General features: G+C 44.3%; 1 protein-coding gene across 2 annotated transcripts; it reads right to left on the bottom strand.

Annotated features, from left to right (window-relative positions):
* Positions 1-1,190: 1,190 nt before the first annotated feature.
* pkn2a (protein kinase N2a) lies at positions 1,191-19,478 on the bottom strand. 2 transcript variants are annotated; one of them, XM_068339992.1, is made up of 23 exons: positions 19,189-19,478; positions 13,013-13,177; positions 12,744-12,879; positions 9,254-9,408; positions 7,041-7,167; positions 6,819-6,964; positions 6,501-6,714; positions 6,204-6,389; positions 6,000-6,109; positions 5,764-5,907; positions 5,586-5,661; positions 5,241-5,397; positions 5,024-5,150; positions 4,770-4,906; positions 4,566-4,641; positions 4,383-4,474; positions 4,134-4,310; positions 3,968-4,030; positions 3,808-3,884; positions 3,562-3,704; positions 3,367-3,474; positions 3,200-3,280; positions 1,191-3,099 (listed from the first exon to the last, which is right to left on the bottom strand). In XM_068339992.1, the coding sequence occupies exons 1-23, from the start codon at positions 19,207-19,209 to the stop codon at positions 2,896-2,898; spliced, it is 2,922 nt and encodes a 973-aa protein (XP_068196093.1). In that variant the 5' UTR covers positions 19,210-19,478; the 3' UTR covers positions 1,191-2,895. The 2 variants fall into 2 exon arrangements, with proteins under 2 accessions (XP_068196093.1, XP_068196092.1); XM_068339991.1 differs by lacking the exon at positions 19,189-19,478 and adding an exon at positions 14,500-14,657.
* Between the last annotated feature and the right edge of the window lie 2,302 nt (positions 19,479-21,780).

Below are 21,780 nucleotides of genomic sequence, written 5' to 3'. Positions count from 1 at the left end.
GTAGGTATATGAATGTTTGATTGTAGCCCAAACCAGGAGGATAAAAATGGCTTTCTCCATGAACACACAAAAAGCTGTAGATTGTCTTAAAAGACTACAAACATGGCTTCATCTGACAAAAGAAACTCAGTGTGTGGGTTAAAGAGTGTGAGATGTCAATAAACACACTTTCTGTTGCTACACAGGGAATGTAATGAGAAAAACATTGTCGGACAGTCAACACTGACCTCTTTCTGGAGGTCAAACAACCACTCATTGATCGACACATGAGGACTCTGTGACCCCAGGTGGTCATCCAGCGGTACTGCAGGTTGAGCTCAACGCATAACCGAGTCTAAATGAAGGCAAAGGAAAAAAAATTAAATATATTAATGCACTGAGATTTTAATGTGCATTAATTAAACTTTACAGTAGACAAGCATTTATTAGTTTTTCCCAATACAGCACAAGTATTTGTATACGTTCATTGTTCAACAAAAAGGAAAATAGTTTTATCGCGACTAACTGATGACATTTTACTATTACTTTTTATGGTGGAAAAAATGGCTTTGACTTGAATTTTTACTATTACTGTATTTTCTATTTTTTTATAGTGGAAAGATGACTTTGACCTGACTTTTTACTTTTACTATTTTTACAGTGGAAAGAAACGATAACAGACTTGGATTTTTTTTTACACTCTTGTGCTATTTAGATTTTGTGACTCAAAAAGAAGCCATGTCTGGTGTAAACACGTCCATCGAGTTTCCCATTCATGAAAAAGCCATTTGTTTTGATCAATGACACCTGTCAGCTGTTTTCTTTCTGGCAGCAGCATCATTCCATCGTGGTTTGCTTTCTGATGTTTGTCTGAGGGTCAAAGTTCACTATTATTCAAGTAGTTAAATTCTATTACGTATATCCATGTCTAAACAAAAAGCATTTAGGATGTAGTAAGAACTGAGTTAAACGTTCATCAGAAATCAAATTGTAGCTGGTAATACCGACGGTCTTTCAAATAGCTCCTCTTCTGCTGATGCTCATTTCTCCAGCAGTTGAACGTTGCTGCCCCCTGCCGTCATAATCCAGTACTGCATGTGTGCGACTGAACTGAAGCGTCGCTCCCATTTTGCGTAACAATCCATCATGTAACGTGTGTGCAGGTTAACAAATATGGTCCAAAACAAAAAAACAAACATTTCAGACAAATATCCACATATTATTTTATGGTCAGGGGGATAAAATGGTAAAACCATGATGCATTCACTGTCAAGGGTACAGATACGAGTAAAGCCACTATTACAAATGTTTAATTTGTGCATTCGTGATGGGCAACAAACATGGAAGAAATGCCATTTCTTTTTTTCTTTTTTTTACACCGGGTTGAACCGCAATAGTCGTGAATATTGGTGTACCATCCATAAAGCTTTTTTGCCTGTTTTGACAACATGCACAAGCAGAGAATAAAAAACTGTACAATCTATTTTCATTCTTAAGAAATGTAGATAATTAAAACTATTGATAAAATTAGTGCTTTCAGATTAATTGTGAACATACAGTATGTATAACATACCCTGCCCTCCCCTGTTGTGATTCTTATCAACAGGTTTCCAACATGAGAGTCAATTTATATTAACAGGAAGTCAGCTAGTTGCATCGAAACATTTAACAGATCACAGAGCTGCAGGGGGAGAACTGACACCCACAAAAAGGAGTTAAGTTTATCAAACACGTTTTTTTCGTCTTGTTATTATTGGTCATTAAACCACGAACACTCATCTGCTGCTTCAAGAGGGGCTGGATGAATTTGGTTTTCTGTAGCTGTAACTGAGACTTGCTTTAGTGTTTTCACTTTGAGGTAAGAACAAACATTACTGTCAGGTCCTTTTCAACCAGCTGTTAACTGAAGAAGAAAAAAAAAAAATCAACAAAACGAAATAATGAAACAACTGAACGCAGCTCAGGAAAATAAATGTTAAGGTTTGATTTCACTGCTTCAAGTAAACTGAAACATCAAGTGGCACTTTTAATTATCCGAGTGGAGTCCAGCTTCAGGTACAGGACACAGCCACTAGAGGGCGTCAGAATGCAAAAACTACTTCAGATGATTCCTTCTGGTCACAAAAAGGCATTTTTGATTATCAGCTAATTGATTGTGATTCATCCAAGCGCCGCAGCAGCAGGCTGTGCTGCTTTACCGCCTGCAGACGCTGAAGCCGAACAAGTCGTGGGACAAAAAGACGCCAAGCGTGAAGACTGGTGGATTTCAACATCAAGAAGCAGCAGCAGTAGTAGTCAAGATGCTTGATGCAGCTGACCAATCAGTGACGAGCGCTCTGAGCGCTTCAAAATTTCATCACGGCGAAAATGTCCAAAAAAACAACAACCTTACAGTGAGATAAACGTCTTACAGCTAAGGAGAGGGCTTCGCAATTAGACAATACGACAATAAAATACACGACTGAATATAATCTGTACAGGTCAAACAAAAAAAACAAACAAAAATGAAGACAGTGACACTGAATAGCATGATTGTGATGTTGCCGTCTTCTTGGAGTTCATATGAAAAACATTCTCAGTGGTCAGACATCAGACACGACGACAACACGTCCAGGAGGACGAAGCCTCCTTTTGCTCTCTGGCAAGAGTTTCACTTGTTTTCTTTTTTTTTTTTTTAAAAAACAACAACAACAACAAAAAGTTCTTCATGTGTATTAAAAAATAAGTGGGGGGACACTTCTGGAGTTTCTTCTTGATGGCGGTTTTCATGCGGCCACATTCACCGCTCCTCCTTAGCCGAAAAGGAGTCTTTTTTTAAAAAAAGGTGTGAGCTAAAGCCATCTCTCATTGGTCGGTAGGTTCACAGTGGGTGTGTGTGTGTGTGTGGGGAGACATGGGGTTGTTGGGGGGGGGGAGCTAACACCAGTCAGCAATGTAATCAAAGTCAGAGAACATGTTCTGCTCGTCTGAGTTCAGCGCTCTGGGTTCCCTGGGCGGGGTCAAGATCGGCGCCTCTGAGGTAAATTCGTCGTCGAAGTTGCTGACGTCGTTGGCGCCCTGGATGGTCGGCACGAACGGCGGCTTCACCTTCTTGGCCAGCAGCCCGTTCCAATCCATGTTCTACCGGGGAGACAGAGCGAGTTTACAAAGCTGAGCGGTAAAATAAAAAGATCGTGAAGTGGAAAGAGAAGACGCGAATGAAGTTTTAAAAGCTCCTGACCCTGAAGAAGAGATGCTTCTTGACCTCCTCTGCGTCCCTTTCTCCAGCTCCCAGCCGCCGTTCTGGACTCCTCCTCAAAAGCTGCGCAGAAGAAGAAGAAGAAACGAAATCAACCCGATAGACAAGCTTTTCCTCTCCGTGAGCATTAGCCGTTAGCGTCTACACACCCTCCTCATGATGGAGATGGCCTCAGTGGAGAGGAACCGCGGGTAGCGGACTTCGTCGTTGACGATGCTGTCGAACACTTCCTCCTCGTCGTCGCCGGGGAACGGCGACTGAAAAGGAGACGCGCAATAAAAAATTTTTAAAAAGTGGAAAAAGTGGACAACGAAATCCATCCGATACGTTGGCGCTGGACTCACCTCTCCTACCAGCATCTCGAAGATGAGGACGCCCAGCCCCCACCAGTCGACAGCGCGGGTGTACGAGGTTTCAGTTAAAACCTCCGGGGCTAAAAACTCGGGGGTCCCGCAGAAGGTGCTGGTGCGATCCCGGAAGCCCATTCCTGCGAGGAGAACAGACGCCGTCAGCGTCAGCATCCGTTAAACGGTAACGGTCCTGATGCTGGCATCTTAAAGCCTCCACCCCCCACGCGGGTTTCATTTTACCTTCTTTACAAAGCCCAAAGTCGGCGATCTTTACATATCCCTCTGTGTCCAGGAGCAGATTATCCAGCTTCAAATCTCTGAAAGTTAAACCAGAGAAATTAGGAATAAATCAGATTTTGTTTTAACTTCATGTTTCTAACAAGAATGTCTGAATTCTCACCTGTACACAATCTTATGGTCGTGTAAAAACTGCAAACCCAGAACGACGCAGGCGGCGTAAAATCTGCAGAGACACACACACACACACACACACACACACACACACACACGGATCATTACAAACTGCGTTCAACTCTAACTGAAAAGACCAGAGCAGAGTCACTCACACGGCCCTGGACTCGGAGAAGACATCGGCGTGGATGTGCATCATCAGGTCGCCGCCGGCTGCGTACTCCATGACGAAACACACGTGTTCCTGCGTCTGGAAACACGCAAACAGGTTGACCAGGAACGGGTGGCGGACGCTGTTGACCGTCTCGAAAATCCTCTTCTCGCACATCAAACTGTCAGAAAAGAGGAAAACGAAGTGAGAAGTTTAATTAAAGAGCATTAATAGTGAGAGTCCCAGTGTTTACCTGTCCACCTCATCACGAGCCACGATGTCTCCTTTCTTCAGAGCTTTGATGGCGAACATCTCCCCTGTACTTTTATATTCCGCTAACAACACCTGGAGAAGAAAAAAAAAATTTTTTTTTTTTTTTTTACATAGATATAAAAAACATGATCTGGAATGAACGGGATGATGAAATGAAACACACTTTTCCAAAGTGACCGCGTCCCAGGACAGCCACGCATTTGAAATCCTGGAGGCTGAAGTGGAACTGCTCTTCTTCCCTGGAATAGGAGTTGGGTTTTGTTTTATTTTAAAAAATCCACGAGGAAATAAAACGACAGACAACAATCAGCTCATGCAAACGATTAAAAAAAAAAAAAAAAAAAGACGTTCCCATGACGACTCGCACCTGATTTCTGTGTCCTTCTGAAAGGCTGTGATCTCCAGGTCTGAATGCTGGATCTCCTGCTCCACCAGTCGCTCCAGCTCCGCCGGCACCGCCATGCTGTTCCTCTTGTTCAGGAAGTCGAAAGAGGCGAGAGCGTCCTGCCGAGGGAACCAGGAGTAGATTTACTTTAACGATTTATAACCGGATTTACTCATTCTTGTCATAATATACACATGGGTAGTTTTGTTTTTGATAAATCTGGATCCACGCCGTACCTGGACCTCGTCCTTGTTGGGAATCTTATCCTGCGCCAGTGGTTGTTGGATGCTATCAGGAGCTGGATAGTGTTTGGGTCCGGGGGTGGGCTCTTTATCAAAGTCCAGCTTGGTCACCAGAGGGTCGCTGTGTGTGAACAGAGGTACACAACGGGTTTAACACTTCCTGTTTTCAGTGTGGACGTCCAGTTCTTGGTGACTGTGTGTGTCTCTGGACCTGCTGGGGGAGGGGGAACCAGGCAGGCTGCTGGGCCCGGTGTCGGCCGCCTGTGGGCTGAAGGAGTTGGTGCTGACGGTCGGGATGGCTCTCCTCACCAGGCGGCCCCAGGTGGCGATGTTGATGTTCATCTGAGGGGCTCGCAGGAAAGTTTTACCTGAAGTAGAAGAGAGGGAACAAGAGAGAAAGAGAGAGAAGAAGAAAAATCACAAAGAGAAACAAAATACGTGTGGAAATTAAAAGAAAATAATTATTTTTCTGTCGTCATCTGAGAAATGCAAGAAAGTTTAACCAGAATATTTTGGTAGTAAACACCCTGAAGTGTGTCAGATCTTGCTGACACACCTTGTTGCTTAGAGAAAATCTTCTTTTGCCTCTGCAGCTTCGGTCGTCTCTCAATGACGGGATTGAAAAAGGTCACCTGGAGAAAAGACGACAGCGTTCACGTCCGCCTTTAGCGTCGCTACAGACGGACTATTTCCTGCTGCGTTCAACATTTCTGGTCAGATTTGTGCGTCTGTACCTCGGCGAACAGCATCCCCTGCGGCTCCAGGTACAGACACATCCCGTGACGCTGGTTGTCCAGGAAGTCCTCCAGTCGCAGGAACTTGACGGCGCATAGCGAACGCCAGTCGCGCCAGTACACGGAGATCTCCAGCTCGCGGGACTGTTGGGACGCAAAAACGCCTCAGATGTAGAAACGACACAGACGAGGAAACACGCGAGCTGCTAGCGCAGGTGCAGGAGTGTGTGTTCTACCCGGTCCAGCTCCAGGGTGAACTTCTGGTCCCAGGCCTGGTTGCTGACGGGCTTCCAGGTCGTCTGGCCGACGACCGTGTTGTCCAGCTTCAACACGGCGCTGATCTCATCTGGGGATGGAGGGACACGCACAAACGCTAGCTGTGACTCCAATCCGGTCAATTTTACTGGCGCCTCTGACTGCAGGAGGCCGGGTCTACTTACTGGAAAGCTCCTCGCTCTTGGTCAGGTTCCTGGAGCTCACACCGCGGTTGCGGTTTGCCCGGCTGATGAAGGAGGAACGCGTCTCGCTGGGGCTCCAGCCGGGCAGTGGCACGGACGCGGCTTTGGACCGACCCGGGACGTTTTCCAAGAGATCCTGACATCCCATGAGCCTCACGTCTAACGTGCCTGAAGGGGGACGACACCCGGTTACAGATCACACCCGATTGGCTGAGAACAGCCGGGAGGTAAAGGGATATCCGAACAGAACTCACGCCTGATGACCAGTGTCTTCTTTACCTGTGAGCGCGGCGGGCTTGGTGACGGTGCTGTACTGGTTCTGCGTGGAGATGATGCTGGATCTGGGGCTGAGCGTCGGGGAGGACAGCAGCGACAGCTCCTCCATGATGCCGTGGCTGCGGGGGTGGTTCTTTGGCAACTCGTTCAGGCGCTGCTCCAAGGAATATCGCAGGAGGTCGAGCTTCTGACTGGACTCGTTAAAACGAGCCTGGGCCTAAACACGGGGAGAAGAAAGGCAAACGAGGGTCGGAGGAAAGTAAGCATCAATAAATAAACTTCTTCTGGGTCTCGATCGATGAGGATCCGGCTCCTGCTCACCTCTGAATGAGCTCTTTTTTCCGTGACTTTCCCCGAACCCAAAAGCTTCATGACGTTCTTGGCTCCTTCGGCCACGGCGGACTCTATTTTGGCGTGATGACACAGCTCCTCCACCCGCAGGTCCAGCGGGCTGATGATGGGTTTGTCTGGGGTAAGGAGAAGGTTTATGAAACAAAGTCACACCAGTAATGATCGATCGCCGATCGGGGCCCAGACGCTCACCCATCACGTCGTTTTCGAAGCTCAACTCGTTGGCCTGGCTGGCCTTGAGGATCTGCATCCGGATGAACTCGATCTTCGTCTTGCTGTCCTGAAGCATCTGCTGGGCGGTCGCTAGTAACTTACGGTCCTGTGGGACAAAAACAGACACCAATCGATCACAAAACCTCTCATTTTTACTGGAGGGGAAAAACAAACCACTAGAAAAACACCCACGTGTCCGACCTGCTGAATATATCAACAACTGATTGGAACATTTTCGTTTATTTCTTCTAATTTCAGTCGATCTAAAGTGTCGACATTTAAAACTTTTCCTTATTCCAGACGGACCAAACTCATTTTGTTGTTATCATTTCACTTTTCATTCCACACATCAGGTTTATCTGATTCTCTGCAGCTTTGCACAGATTGTCTGGTTGGTTGGATTTAAGGAATACATCCAGACATGTTCTGATCGGGATGGTTTTTTTTTTATTCTGACGCCTGACTCCTCTCTACAAGCCCAGACGTCTTACCCGTTTAAAGTTTGACACCAGGCTGATGCGGTTTTAACCCTCAGAGCAAATATCTAAAGATAGAATTGATTTCACATCAGTTGACGTCTCATTTTTCAAATTTGTCATCACTTGTTAACATTGAATGGCAGCGCAGACGCATGAGAATCATTCTCATCAGTTTAGACCTCTTTGAATAATCCCCCCTCCCGCCCCGCTACAGTTGGCTCAATCCTCTGTTCTACTTCGGTTTAACGTCTACTTTTGCATCGTGATGAATGAAACACTCTGGACGGACACACACACACACACACACACACTCCACCCAGAATTCCTCTTGAGTTTAAATTCCGATTGTTGATGGCGCCGCGCACAGGAAACACCTCTGTCCAGCAGGCATTTCCTCTCTGACATCAGGACGGGACTATTTCCAACCGTCCGTCTCCGCGTCGGTCTTTGTGACGACAGGGAAGTCCCTTACGAAACGCTGCGACACCCCCACCCCCACCCGGTCAGGATCTGATGGAGGAGCACAGCTCCATCAGTCCAAGCTGTGATCACACCGCTGAAACCTTACGCAACTAAAAGTCTCCAAAGACTCCCGGACGAACCAGAGGAGGACGAGCAGCTTCCAGCTGTTATTAGCGCCGGTGACTTACACACACACACACACACACACCTCCCAGCTAAATTATAGCTTTAGCTCTGAGCACACAGGGGCTGTAAGAGCTCAGTGAACAAACAGGGGGATGACACACCGTGTGTGTCAGAGCGTTCTCATGTTTCCATCTCCCCCACGGTGAGGCTGTAAAAGCCCCAACGTTCTACCTGCTGCAGATTGGGAACTGGAAACTTCACACACACACACGCACACACACGCACACACACACACACACACACACACACAAAAACAATTCAGGTTACGGTAAGTTTTAAAATGAAGTCTTCATGCTGGTGATATTCAGTCTAGGAATCCCTTCCAGAGCCACGGATCATGATGCAACACAGGCAGCAAGATGAATTCATTCAAACCAAAGCCGGACTTTAATAAATGAATGAGAGTCACTTTTTTTTGGGGGGGGGGGGGGGACTTCCAGTAACGGCGGCAAATAAATCCGTGTCATCAAACCCGAAGGTGGCGATTATAATCACTTGACGTGATTGTTCAGTTCGCTTCTTTTTAAAACGTCACATATTTCCCGTGTGAAAGACGAGTTTCAATTTTACTTTTTCAACATATCCAAACAAACAAAAGGAACAAAACGTGTTTTTGGTTCTGCTCCAGTGGACGCGGCTTCGCTTTCAGGGGTTACATCCTAAAAGAGCGAAAGTAAAACCCCGTGAAGTAAATCTACGACAAATCTGACCCACGATTATCGATCTCGGTACACGGTCCGCTGAAGGCGAGATTGTTGTTCATTTATTGGAACACACTGTGCTTTATAAACGTAACCGACGTGTCACCTGACAGCAGCTTCATGAATGGCGCTGAATTAGTCACAGACCAGTTTTGTCAGGAAACAAAGCAGGAGATTTAAAAAGCAGGAAGGAGCTTTTAAACTAAAAATCAGGTGGACAACAAAGAAGGTTCCTAACGCTTCGGACGGATTTTTGTGACAGACTGGTTTCTGATTGGAAAATTTTGTCCATAGAGAACCAGACCCTGCAGGCGGGAGACCGACCCCCACCCCCCCAATCCCAGCGTCCCCAGCGGGATCCTACCTTGGACGGTCCGTTGGAGTACATCAGGATCATGTTTTCGGCGCCCTGTTTGACTTTGAGCTCGATGTCGTTCTGCCTCTTCAGGGCGGCCAGGCGGCTGCTGCTGGTGCACATCCTCACTTCACTGTTGGGGGTGTCTGGGGTCAAAGGGCATTCTGGATAAAAACAACAACAACAACAAAAAGGTTGTGAAGTGTTGAACTGTTTTCTCCAGGACAGATATGAGCCGCCAGTCGTTGCTGCACCCCCTCCTGGCACTGGGGAAACAACAAATACACACACACTATAAATAGTCACTCGGTCTGCGTGTACTATGGACTGTTTTTGGCCACCAGCCATTTTGACCGTAGCCAAAGAGCGCTGCAGCACAATGACATACACCTTTGCTCGCAAATGGCAATTACAGTCACCACAGAAAGAGTGTTTATTGTGATGAGGTTTGTTAGTACGAGACGTCCAGCAGCACAGAAAAGAAATAAATAAATGTTAAGATGAGAAACAAAGAATTTCACAGCAATAAATACTGTCAAGAGATAGAATTAGCTGTAAGAAGCCTTTTGGCTCCAATACAGAGAAAATAGAACATGGAACTGAAGAACATCAAAGTTGAAATTAAGGGGAATCCAAATGTATTCAATTAGACTTGGACATCATTTAATGTAATGACTTGATATTCAGGAACAATCGTGCAAATTCAAAAGAACTTTTTCATTGGAGTCTCTTCAAACTTTCAGGGAACAAAGAGAAACCCTGCGGCCATTTCTATTCTACAGGAAGCGAGGAGTAAAATCGATCAAGCTTGAACTTGCACACGATGGCGACAACCGGTCCACAAATACGACGGTAACGCTTAAAACGAGGAACACGTCAAACGTCTCTGGGATCTCGTTTCGTCCGGGTGCAAACATGAAGATTGACGGATTCCTGCCGTTTAGCTGCACAACTCCTCACACACACACACACACACACACACACACACAACTACGCTGCATTAACACACAAGGTGAAAATGGTGCTCAGTGCATTTTATCCCACCCCCCAAGCTGGACCAAAGAACTGGGCCATGAACTTAATGTTTTGGTTTTTTTTGTCGTGTCTGAACTCGAAAGGTGCAGCGAAAACCCCTTCCCGGACTGATCACTGCAACACAGCGTGGCACATAGCGTACACAACACACACACAGAAACACACGCGCAGGTTAGGTGGGGGGGGGAACCTGCCTGACTTCTCCCGACTTGACTTGCGAGTTCAGTTGCAGATTCTACGGCGTCACGAAGGAACATTTTTAATATTCCATCGACAGTAACGTGTTCACCTCCACCTGTTCTGATTTAAACACACACACACACACACACACACACACACACACACACACACACACACACACACACACACACACACTCTGCTCCCTCAAAACAACACAGAATCTTTCAGCTCAATTAGCTCAGTCTTTATCATATCAAATAAAAAAAGCCACATGACGTAGAAATACCACGAGGCTTCACAGCGATCTGACTTTACTTCAGACGGCGTCGCCCAATTTAAGAGCGGTGGTGGGAAAAAAAAAAAGTCACATAACAACCAGAGAGTGAGTTTGTGATTCATTCCATCTGAACGCCGCATTAATGATGTCTCAAGGTTCCTTAGAACACCTGCGGGATACGGATGAAAAGGAAGCATCTGACTTTGAACTCAAGTCGAAATGATTCATCTAATGACCCATAATAATCTGAGACGGCATCACCGCCGAGGTTTCCGTTCTAGGGGTTAGGAGGGGAGGATGATGATGATGGTGATGATGATGGCATTACAAGAAAAAAAAAAAAAAAAAGGACACACACATCGTGAGAGAGGCAGGGCCAAACGGGAAACCAGAGCTGGCAGAGATTCTTATCTGAACCACATCTGTTCTAAAAAGCCCGCAGAGCGAGGTGATCGTGTCATCGCTGCTCCAGGCAAAACTGCCTAAAGCATTCATAGAATCCTCGTTGCATAACAGGGACCTGAAGCGACTCCCTGAAGATCATGTCAAGTTTCTGTCATGAGGATGTTTGTTTGTTGAAATGACAACATGTGCAAAAAAAAAAAAAAAAAAGTTGGGCACTTCCTGGTTCACCTCAAGCAGCCTGGGTGACGATTGGTCCATTTCTGGCCTCCGCTGAGGAGAGGAGAATAACCAGAGCCCCCCCCCCAAGACGTTTATCCTGGAGCACATTCTGTCCACTGACATCTCGCCTCTGGCGAGTCTGAAAGCTAAAAATTTATTTTCAACAAGTCGTCTCGGAGCGCCGCTCTTCAACGTTTCCGTTGAAGAAAGCGTCCAGACAGAGTCAGGATGAATTTGTTCCCACTTAAGACAGATGTGTACCTCCCCCCCCCCCCCATCACTCACACACCCTCATCTGCTTCCTAATGTCAACCAAACCGCGTGTACGCAACGGTGGAAGGCAGACGAATGCCGTCCCTCGCCTACATCCAGACTGCACAGAGCAACTGTAACTAAACTATTTTTCGAGGCGGGTTGATGCTGCAGTTGTGGTTCGGTCTCTCTAAAAAAATTCAATTGTTGTCTCGACTCGGGCGCAGGAGCGAGCTTTCAACGGGCTCGGAGGGGAACAATCGACGGCTCATTGTAACCGTCGGAGGAATGTGGAATGCAACAATGTCAGCCTCTGGAGAGTGAGTCACCTCCAAACACTGAATGTGTTTGTGTGTGTGTGTGCGTGCGTGTGTGTGTGTGTGTTCGTATAGGTGCTGCTCCGACACAAGGCCACTCAAGTTATTTACCCAGCAAACTCTGGCCGGTGTTACGGAGTGAACGCTGAAGAAACAAGAGCAGCGTTTGAAGTAGCAGTTGACTTTAAACGCCGGGTGAAATTCCAGACGATCAATAGCTCAAATTGATCATCATTTAGATGCTGTTTAAAAACACCGGAGACAAATGTGCAAAATGTTTGGGATGATTTCAAGCTAGAAAGTCTATTGTGAAATCAATCAGTCATTTTTTTCTGTTGGCTATAAAGTAATCCCTTGTTCCTCACGGTTAATTCATTCCAGGACCACCCATGAAAAACAAAATTCCACGATATAGCGACAAACTTTTTATTTATTTATAGTAATTTAAATGTTTATGAACCCCCCCATACTCATATTAAACCACCTTATATCTGTATTACCTTTTCCCACACTCTTATCGACTGTTTAAAGCACTCTTATATTAAGGAAAAGTGTTTTAATACAAGGAAGTGCGCTGCTTTCCGTGAGTCTCAGAACGCAGTGCACACACGGATGCTGCCAGCCAATGGCATGCACGTACGGTATCACGTGACTACCTACTAAAAATATGTGATGTAGTGAAATGACTCAGGTAATCTACATATGTAAATCTGGAAGACAAACAATTACGAGTGTCCCTGAGAGACCCTCAGGTCGTGTCCCTTACTATTCCGTTAATGTTTAACCGTTTACTCGCTGCAGTGTTTGTCGTTACCTAGCAGTTCTTCAGGGTCTTTGACCACAATGTGGGCATTGAGCTCCTGGAGCTCCTGGTGAAGCTCCTCTACCTTCTTGTTAGATTTTTTTAGCATGTTGTCGACATACGCCAGGCTCTTCTTGTCCGTAGTGACCTAAACAAAAGAGAGTGGAGAACACAACTTGAATCGTAACACCGATTGAAAGGAATCTTTGCTAACTTCAATCTGAAGTCGTCTATAAACTCCAAACACGAAGCCGATTGAGAACTGAACGTTGAACGTTTACCTTTCTGAGGTTCTCTGCTCCTTCTTTGATCTTCAGCTCCTTGCGGATCTCGCGGCGGATCTGTTCCTTGATCTCGTCCAGCTTCTGTTGGACCATGGTGTCCGACAGATCCAGGTTGTGTCCCAGACCCAGTCGCTCCGCCACCAGCTGGCCCCTGGCATCCCCCTGGAGGAGGAGGAGGAGGAGGAGGAGGAGATGTGAGAGGAAGAATGTAATTTGGGAGGGGTCATTGAGGGAGGAAGAGTATGAAGAGGAAAATAAGATACCAGAGAATGAGGAGGAGAGTCGATGGAAAGGTCAGCGGCTCTGGCATTTTCAGTAGATTTAAAAGAAAACACGCCGTGATCAAACGTTTCTCAGCAGCTATCAGCTCGTAAATACACAGAATTCTGTTTAGTAAGAACAATAAAAACAGGACGAGCTACGACAACATCGTTATCATGACAACATCTGTGTGAAAGTTTTATGATCGGATTAAGAGGATTGGGAATGCCATTAACAAGTCAATTTACAAGCTCTGCAATCAGCTTACTATGAATGAATGTGTGTGGAGTTTTAAGTATCCCGAGGTCAACAGTAGTGAGTAGTGAAGTCTCTGGAACTTAACATGTCCCCTGTGTGTGTGTGTGTGTGTGTGTGTGTGTGTGTGTGTGTGTGTGTGTGTGTGTGTGTGTGTGTGTGTTCACCATTCACCCGGATCCTTAAAACCATCCCCTTAACTAAAGACGGATTAGAAGACGCTTCCTGAGAGGCTCCAGCTTTAAAGTTCATCCATGAACACGATCATGTCCCATTGGTTGATCACAGCATATAATTATCTGAGTGGGAATAATCAGTTTATCTCATTCGATACGCAGCTCATCGCTCAGGAGTCTGAAAACATCTCTCCATTTCCAGTTTGCAAATGGGACAACACGACTTTTTAATTGTGTTACTATGAAACCACAAAATTTCATCATAACCTGTGAGTCAACATAGATGAAACAAGCCAAATTACAAAACCAATTATGGAGCCTCATGTTGGAACTAAATATAGCTAAACTAAGTATGGACCCACTGAATCTGTGGTCTCTGACGATTTAGAATACGTGCCAAGAACTCATGATCGAATCACACGGAAACATCACAAACTAGTTCACGGTTTTCCAGATAATAAACCCAACGCAAAGAGTCAAACAGAAAAGGTGAACCAGCTCATGCTGACCTCTGAAAGCGTCTGACACGGAGCCAGGGCTTCAGAGTGTGAAAACTGGCTCCTTCCATTCACAAAACAAGGGCACAGTGTGACGTGAAAAACAGCGCATCATCCTTCTGTGACTACCACGAGATCTCACTTTGCCTTGCATGTAAGTCACCACAACTCTTATTTTCATTTAAAAGACAACGCTTGAACAAAAACATTTAATTCTAGGTTTAAATCAATGATCACCGCTTCAATGTTAAACTGTTAAAATCAGAAACGCCAGGCTGGATCGAGTCTGTCTCACCATAACTTCATCGCCTTCAGCCGTCTCCATCTCTGGTGAAGCAACCAGTTCACGCATGTTCTGCTGAGCATTAGTCTAACAGCTGACGTCCTGTTGGTGGGTTCGATGTCTTCTGCACCGCGGCTGGCGAAGACTCCATCCGATGACACTCCTCTACTCTCCTTTTCTCTACAGCTCTCTCTAGTTTTACACTTTCTCTCTCTCTCTCTCTCTCCATTGACATTAACATGAAGGATAAACCGTCTGAGCAGCGATGGCCAAATCCCTCTTAGCTTCTAACTCTATGAGGTCAGAGCTGCCCAGAATGGGACCTAATCTCACTCCAGGGAGACGACTGCGACTAAAATTAACCCAACTTAAAAACACAACATTGGCTTTCGATGGTAAAATTCTGACGCTCTAGCAACTAAGAGTAAATTCATGAGCAGTTTTCGAACCTCACTGGGGATCAGCCCTACAAGGTTGTCCATCCAGGAACCGAACCAGTGAAGCACCTCATAAACTGTGTTTTTCCTGATCTTGGCTCCAGTTTTGCAGCAAACAGAGAGTTTCCAACTGTGATTTATTTCAGACATCTCAAATGAATACCATATCCACCTCTTGTTGTAAAGGGGAGGCTGTATTTCACACAGCAAAAGCAATCTGATATAGCGGCTATTATTTAGGTCAACAACTATTATTTAGGGCGCTTCAGCTAAAAAAACACCTGGGGAAACCCAGAAAACGGCTATCCTACTGTCGATTGGCATATTTACGTCGTGAGAAGACGTGTTTGGTAACGAAAAAGGAATTTCCATGGGCTCGGTCCATACCCTCGTAAAATGCACTGCGCTCCTCTATAGGTGCTCACTTCAGAGTAAACTATAGTTTGCACATATCCTGGTCCGGAGCCTTCTAGATGACTCATGGGTAACATGGAGGTCACAAATCTTGGAAGTTGAAGAACGGTGTGGGGGGAAAAAAGCAGCTCTTCAGCTCTGTGGCTTGCAGAACTTGTTTGCACTGTAACTGTGTTTGCCCGAAGTGGTATGAGGATTTCACGAGGACACCCAAACGGGGCTATTTTACCACACAACAATGCAAGGAAATCCACGTAAGGCCGATCAGATAAGGTGGAAATAAATCAGCCAGTAGCCCCTGAAGGCCCGTGTTTTAATTTGAGATCAAACAAAGCGACTATATCCAAAGAAAGCAGGCTCTGATTTGCAGGATTGCTTTCACCTCTTGCTTCTCTGTAAAGATCAATCCCTCCACGAGTTGCTCTTTTACCTGGATGGCCCTTATCATTACTTCCTGCCTTAATATACTTGCTAGGGGAATGACACCATGCACAGACTTGAGACTCAAAAAGCTTCAAAGACGAACGCAGCGGGACTCGTAAGCAAATGTTTCCGTACCACACCGTGTGTACAGTTTCGGATAGATGGAGGGACCTTGTTCTTGTCAGCGTGGCTCTGATAGCCGCTCTGTGAAACGTTCAAGGCTCACAACAAGTGAATACTGTATCTCAATAACACGCAACTGTAAACGGTGCTCAGTCTTTTAGATTAAGCCCCCTGGATAAGAGGGGGTGATTGCAAACTGTGAACCAAGACCTGCATTTAATAAAGCTGCTGCTAATATTCCTACAAAAGGTAAGGCAACTAATTCCAACACATGTTGAACTTGTTAAAGAGCTCTTCTGGCGCCTGAGACATGAAAGGAAACTGTGAGGTAAAAGCAAACATTAGGTCTGAGCCTCAGGTTTAAGCAGGTTAGCTTTAAGCCTGGAAGCTTCAGCTCCGACAACAAGAGCTCCTTTAAGACAATGGGACAATGGAAAAATTGAGGGCACCATCCAGGCTCATGCTTAAAAGGAAAAGCCCTTGCCATTTCTGCACAAGGCCCTTTCTCAGCCTACAACCTGACACCCTGCCGTCCTCCCCCTACAAGCTGGCTGCACAGCGTCCGGCCACGGCCTGCTGCTCTGCTCCAAACAGAAATAGCGGCACGAGCTAACAAACGTAGATCTTACCAATGCAGCCTTCACACCAGCCTCAGACATATCTCACGCCGAGCCAAACTGCAGGTAACGTCTTGCACTTGGGGGTTAGAGTTTACGGTAATTTCTGCACCAGACAGACGGTAAATCCACAGGGCAATGTCACGACGGAGAACAAGCGATAAAACGCACCCAGACACCTGTTGCTCTGCTGAGTTGTTCTGGCTCCGCTCCACAGAAAACTGCCATGTTGATGTATGTTACCGTTTCGCCAGTTTGATCCTCCCTAGTTTAACACACTTGTCTTCTATGTCTGAACAAATATCCCATCTCATTTAAGAATACAGGAGTGTCAGGAGATAGGAAACCTCTGCTGAGGCTCAGCGTTCTCTGTAAAGTCTCCCGTCTACACGCAAGTTACATTCCTATTTATACGTAACACATACATGTGGAAAGAAAACAGCTGTTCCAGCAGAGTTAGAATGCTAATAATGATGAGGATTATTTCTATCACCTCCCACGTTTAAGGTAGGACAATACAAACAAATCCACTTAATTTTTATGGTTCCTTCCTCAGGACAATGTCAACTCATCCATATATTGTAGTGGTAATTCGTTAGTAGTTTATCTATAAAGGCACATGTGTCAAACTCAAGGCACGGGGGCCAAATGTGGCCCTCCGCATCACTTTATTTGGCCTGCGAGAGCATAAAAGGTCAGAGTGTCAAAATAAATGGGTCATAAGTGTGCATTCATCAAAAGTTACATGCAGTAATTAAGCCCATTTTAACATTGACAAACACATTTTGAACAAATGTAATGTTCTAACTTGTGTTTGATGCAACTGTAAATATTTGAAACTTGAATAAGTAATAAAATCATAGTTAGTTACATTTATTTTACATTGCATTTAGTTATATTTACTAGTTACCTCTGGCCCTTTGAGGACAGCCATTATGCTGATGTGGCCCTCAGTGAAAATGAGCTTGACACCCCTGCTTATTCGGCATCAAGACTATACAAAACATCAGTCTAATGTCAATATTTTCCAAATACTGTAAGAACTACAGAGATGTGGAAAATAGTTTAACGCTGATAATCAAATAATCATTCTAATTTCTCTCCAAATATTTTGCTGCTCCTCTAACCTACTGATCTAACCTACTTTACTTCTTTGTTAAATTAACTCCAGTCAGCTGTTAGGTTGTAGGCAGGATTATACAAAAACTACTCAACAGATTTCGATGAAAATTGGCAGGATAACTGGACGTGAGTTAATTCAGGATTTTTTTCCCCTTTCACTTTCTTTAATGTTGGAAGATAGGGAGTTTTCCAACATTTTTTTAGTTCCCCTGGGACAAATGCATTGACAGTAATAACAGGATTCAAGCAAATTTTCAGGATTCTATCGGTGTGTGTGTGTGTGTGTGTGTGTGTGTGTGTGTGTGTGTGTGTGTGTGTGTAAGTTGGTGCAGATCCAAATAAAAATCCGGTTGTCCCACATTTAAATAGTGTGTGTTGCTACAACCAAACCACTTTACATCACAGTAACAGAGCAAAATTTCTGATTTTGTATACGGAATGATTGAATTAAGACAGTCTGCTGGGTCTCTCCAGAGGAATGGGTGTGATTTAAATTCATTCTGCATTCACATATTAATTTTTTACTTTATAATTGTTAGAATACGTCATCTGTGACTGATTCACAGCCTTCGTCTTATTAGTAAGCCAAGAAGAAGTTATAAAATGATTTATTCTGTCATACTACAATTATGCATGTCCTCTAGTGAGATTCTGTTATAACACAGAGTGGATATAAGAAATAAGAGACTTCCAACATCTTCCAAGGTGAGTTTTTCCACCTTCATCTGTAAATAATAACAGTTATGCGACTGATCATTCAGGTTTTAATCTCAACACTAACATTAAAACACAGCTCCAGATGAGATGTGGAAGAGCTGCTCACCTTGGCCAACGTGACAGAATATATTTGAGGTGTGACGTCACTAAAGTGAAACCACATTAGTCAGTGAGTCACGACCGATCAGAGAATAACGAGTGTGTCACGTTTAACAATTCACATATTCCTCCTTTAAAACATATATAACACATATAAACTATATTATACATTATAATCTACGAAATGAGACGTTTTGTGACGCGTGTGACGTTGCATGTTAGAAATTCATCCGGTTTGCTTGAAAACAACTTAACGTAACGCAAACCAGCGATCATTTAATCTTAAAACTATATTAAACAATTCGTAATTTATTCTCATCTTTATTCCCAGACGTGTAACTTCATTAAATGCACCGTTTCCAACAGTAATGCAGCTCAACCTGACGTCAGGCTACAAACCTGCAAGTTAACGTTTAACAGACATTATTTCCTTCAGCCTCCAGCAATAATAAAGTTAAAACTTTCCACGTCAAAAGCAGCTACATTAAACTACATCTTCCAACCCAAAAAACACCGATTTAAAACCTGGATATTCCAGGAGAAGTTAGTTTGGATAATTGTTTCCCAGGCCTCAATCCATGGACAATTCCCAGACCAACTTTTGGGATAAAGGAGAAGCCTTTCTCTTAAACACAACCGTAACGAGTAAAAGTGATTTAAATTTAAACTTTTAGTCGTTTTTCTAACTTACTCCTGAACGTCTGGAGTAAGTCAGCGAACTTTTCGTAACAGTTGTCAACTTTTCCTACCTGCACGGAATCGGCGGCCATCTTGGTTTTCGCCTTTGAATCAAATCCTACGGGGAGAGGAGGGGAGGTGGGACTCCAAAAACAAGCCTTGTTTTAAGTTTCCCTCTCTGGCGACAAAAAGCAGCGACTATTCGGACCAGTTCGACGGTCATCTCGGGTACACGGGCCTTCCCATGTCGTCTTCACACTTCATTTACGCGGTCGCGGCGTCCTGGAGAGGTCCCGCGGGGCGGTGGTGGTGGTGGTGGTGGTGGGGGGTGGTTGAACTGGTGCTCATAAATAAGAAAGCTGGAGCATAAATCTGTCCCAGTGCCTTTGGAGAAAGGGGCGGTGGTTACAGTACACAGGGTCCGCCCAGCGGAACGGGAACGCTGCTGCAGGTCGAGTCCCCGCCCGCACGGGAGACGCGCACGTGACGCCGAAACTGGACCACTCGTCCCAACCTGGGAGAAAAAAAATACAATGAAATAAAACTAATCTGACGTCATAACCCCCCCTCCCTCCCCCCGAAAAAAGTTTTAAATATATGTTTTGACCTGAAAAAGGCGTTTCCATGAATAAATAAATACTATCAACAACAACAAGAGCAACAAATAATAATAATAATAGTAATAATAATAATAATAATAATAATAATAATAATAATAATAATAATTTAACATGCCACAGCTATTTGTCTTGGTCTGAGTTTGGTGAAGCTAGTTTATATAATTTGTGACATGCTCAGCAGAAGTTTACAGATGGCCTGCATCAACCGTCTTCTTTTTCTTCTGAGAGGGAGTACAGTATTACAGTTGGAAACAGATTACGTGCCCTTAGGTCATAGCCCCCCCCCCCCCCATTACCCTCCCTATCCATGTGAAATGTGCTATCAGGACCACCCTTGCTATTTCATCACAACTGCTGCAGCAGCCATGCTGCAGTGCTGCTGGAGCCTATAATGAAGAGAGAAAAAAGGAGGAATTATTTATAATTTATCTAATAATTTATCTTATCTTATCTTATCTTATCTTATCTTATATTCCTTCATATCACAATTTATCTATCTATATTTGAAATATTATTACAACATACAAAATACATCCTCAGTTAGATCATTGGAAAAATAATGAAGTTTTGTGCAGTAATTTTTTGCTCAAGACTATAGAGGAGTTCAAAATATAAAGTGTAATTGTGTTTGGGTCAACTCTGCACACAACTATAACTCACATCTCTGGACTCGTGTAGATGTTGTTCAAATTTGCTGACAGCCAGGCCTGCAATGCAAACAAAAGCTGCTGTATTCTGCTGCACAGGCGTCACAGTTTACTTTTCAGTTGCCAATCCAGATAGATCAGGAGGAGCTGCTGTGAGGAAATCACAGCAAAACACTGAACTCTCCTCCACTGGAGCTGGTGCACGACATGTCACACCTCGCTGAGAAGACCTACCGTGTTATGCAACCTGTAGGACACACTCATCACAGGCCACAATTATTGGAGTGGACAGCAGCATCAGTTTGTCATTCATAAGCTGAGCTTTGTCCACATCATAAAAATTATGTGTGTGTTCCTGTTAGGAAAGTTCTAGTTCTGCTTGTGTTTCCAATATCTGAAAGTATATGGAATTAAAAACGAAGAGGAACAGTTTTTGGCTTGTGAAGGAAATACATTATGGTATAAATAACATTGTTTGACTTTATCTGACACCTGCATCTTTGTGGGATTTTTCTTGGGGAAATGTGTGTAATTGTGGCCTTTGTGAATCTGACCCTGCATTTATGGTGATGGTGTTTTAAAGCTGGTGTTACACCAAAACCTGGGTTGTATCAGATTCTTTGACTTGATCTTCATCATGATTGAAGCTCAATGAAAAAGTCCAAATGTGGACAGTAAGTCATCGCATATCGCAGCTGTCATTCTTCCCCTTGTCGTTAGTTGTGATTTCCCTTGTACTTTTAAAACATTCATTCATTCATCTTCCAACCCGCTTAATCCGCCAACGCAGGTCGCGGGGTAGCCAGTGCCTATCCTGGCAGTCTCAGGGCGTGAGGCAGGGGACACTCCGGGCACGACGCCAGTCCCTTTTAAAACATATCTGGGGAAAAATACTAATACTAATTCAAATTTTTTAAAAAATGTTTCTGCTCTTAAGGTTTGTTTACATTTGAAATAATTAGAATCTAAGAATGTCTTAATGTTAGTTGACTCAGAGCTGCTGTAAACATGGCGTCTGCTGCTCAGTGAAAAGTCCTGATGCGAACTGAAGCTCCTGAGTAGCTGCATTTGACCTCTACAACTCTGCACATACATCATCCTGTAGAAAAAGGTCGACCATCCAGGGGGAATTACAAAGAAAAATGCTTTTGAACAGTGGGTCACTTTATAAATGTGGGGATTAGTTGAATTTGACGTTTTATTTGCTGCTGAATGTTTCAGAGAACTGCTTTCTCAACTTAAATTTTAAAATTTTCTAATGTGATGAACATTGCACTGATGCATCATATTAAATCATATTTATTGTTATTTATTATTTTTGTACTTGAAGCACTTTAGCGCTTTCCTGTTATGTGAAATTGTAAATTAATTGAATGTGATTGAAGTGCTTTTGTAA

This window comes from Antennarius striatus, chromosome 18, assembly GCF_040054535.1.
Source record: "Antennarius striatus isolate MH-2024 chromosome 18, ASM4005453v1, whole genome shotgun sequence".
Taxonomy (NCBI): Eukaryota; Metazoa; Chordata; class Actinopteri; order Lophiiformes; family Antennariidae; genus Antennarius; species Antennarius striatus.
This window is presented reverse-complemented; position numbering and strand designations above follow the sequence as displayed.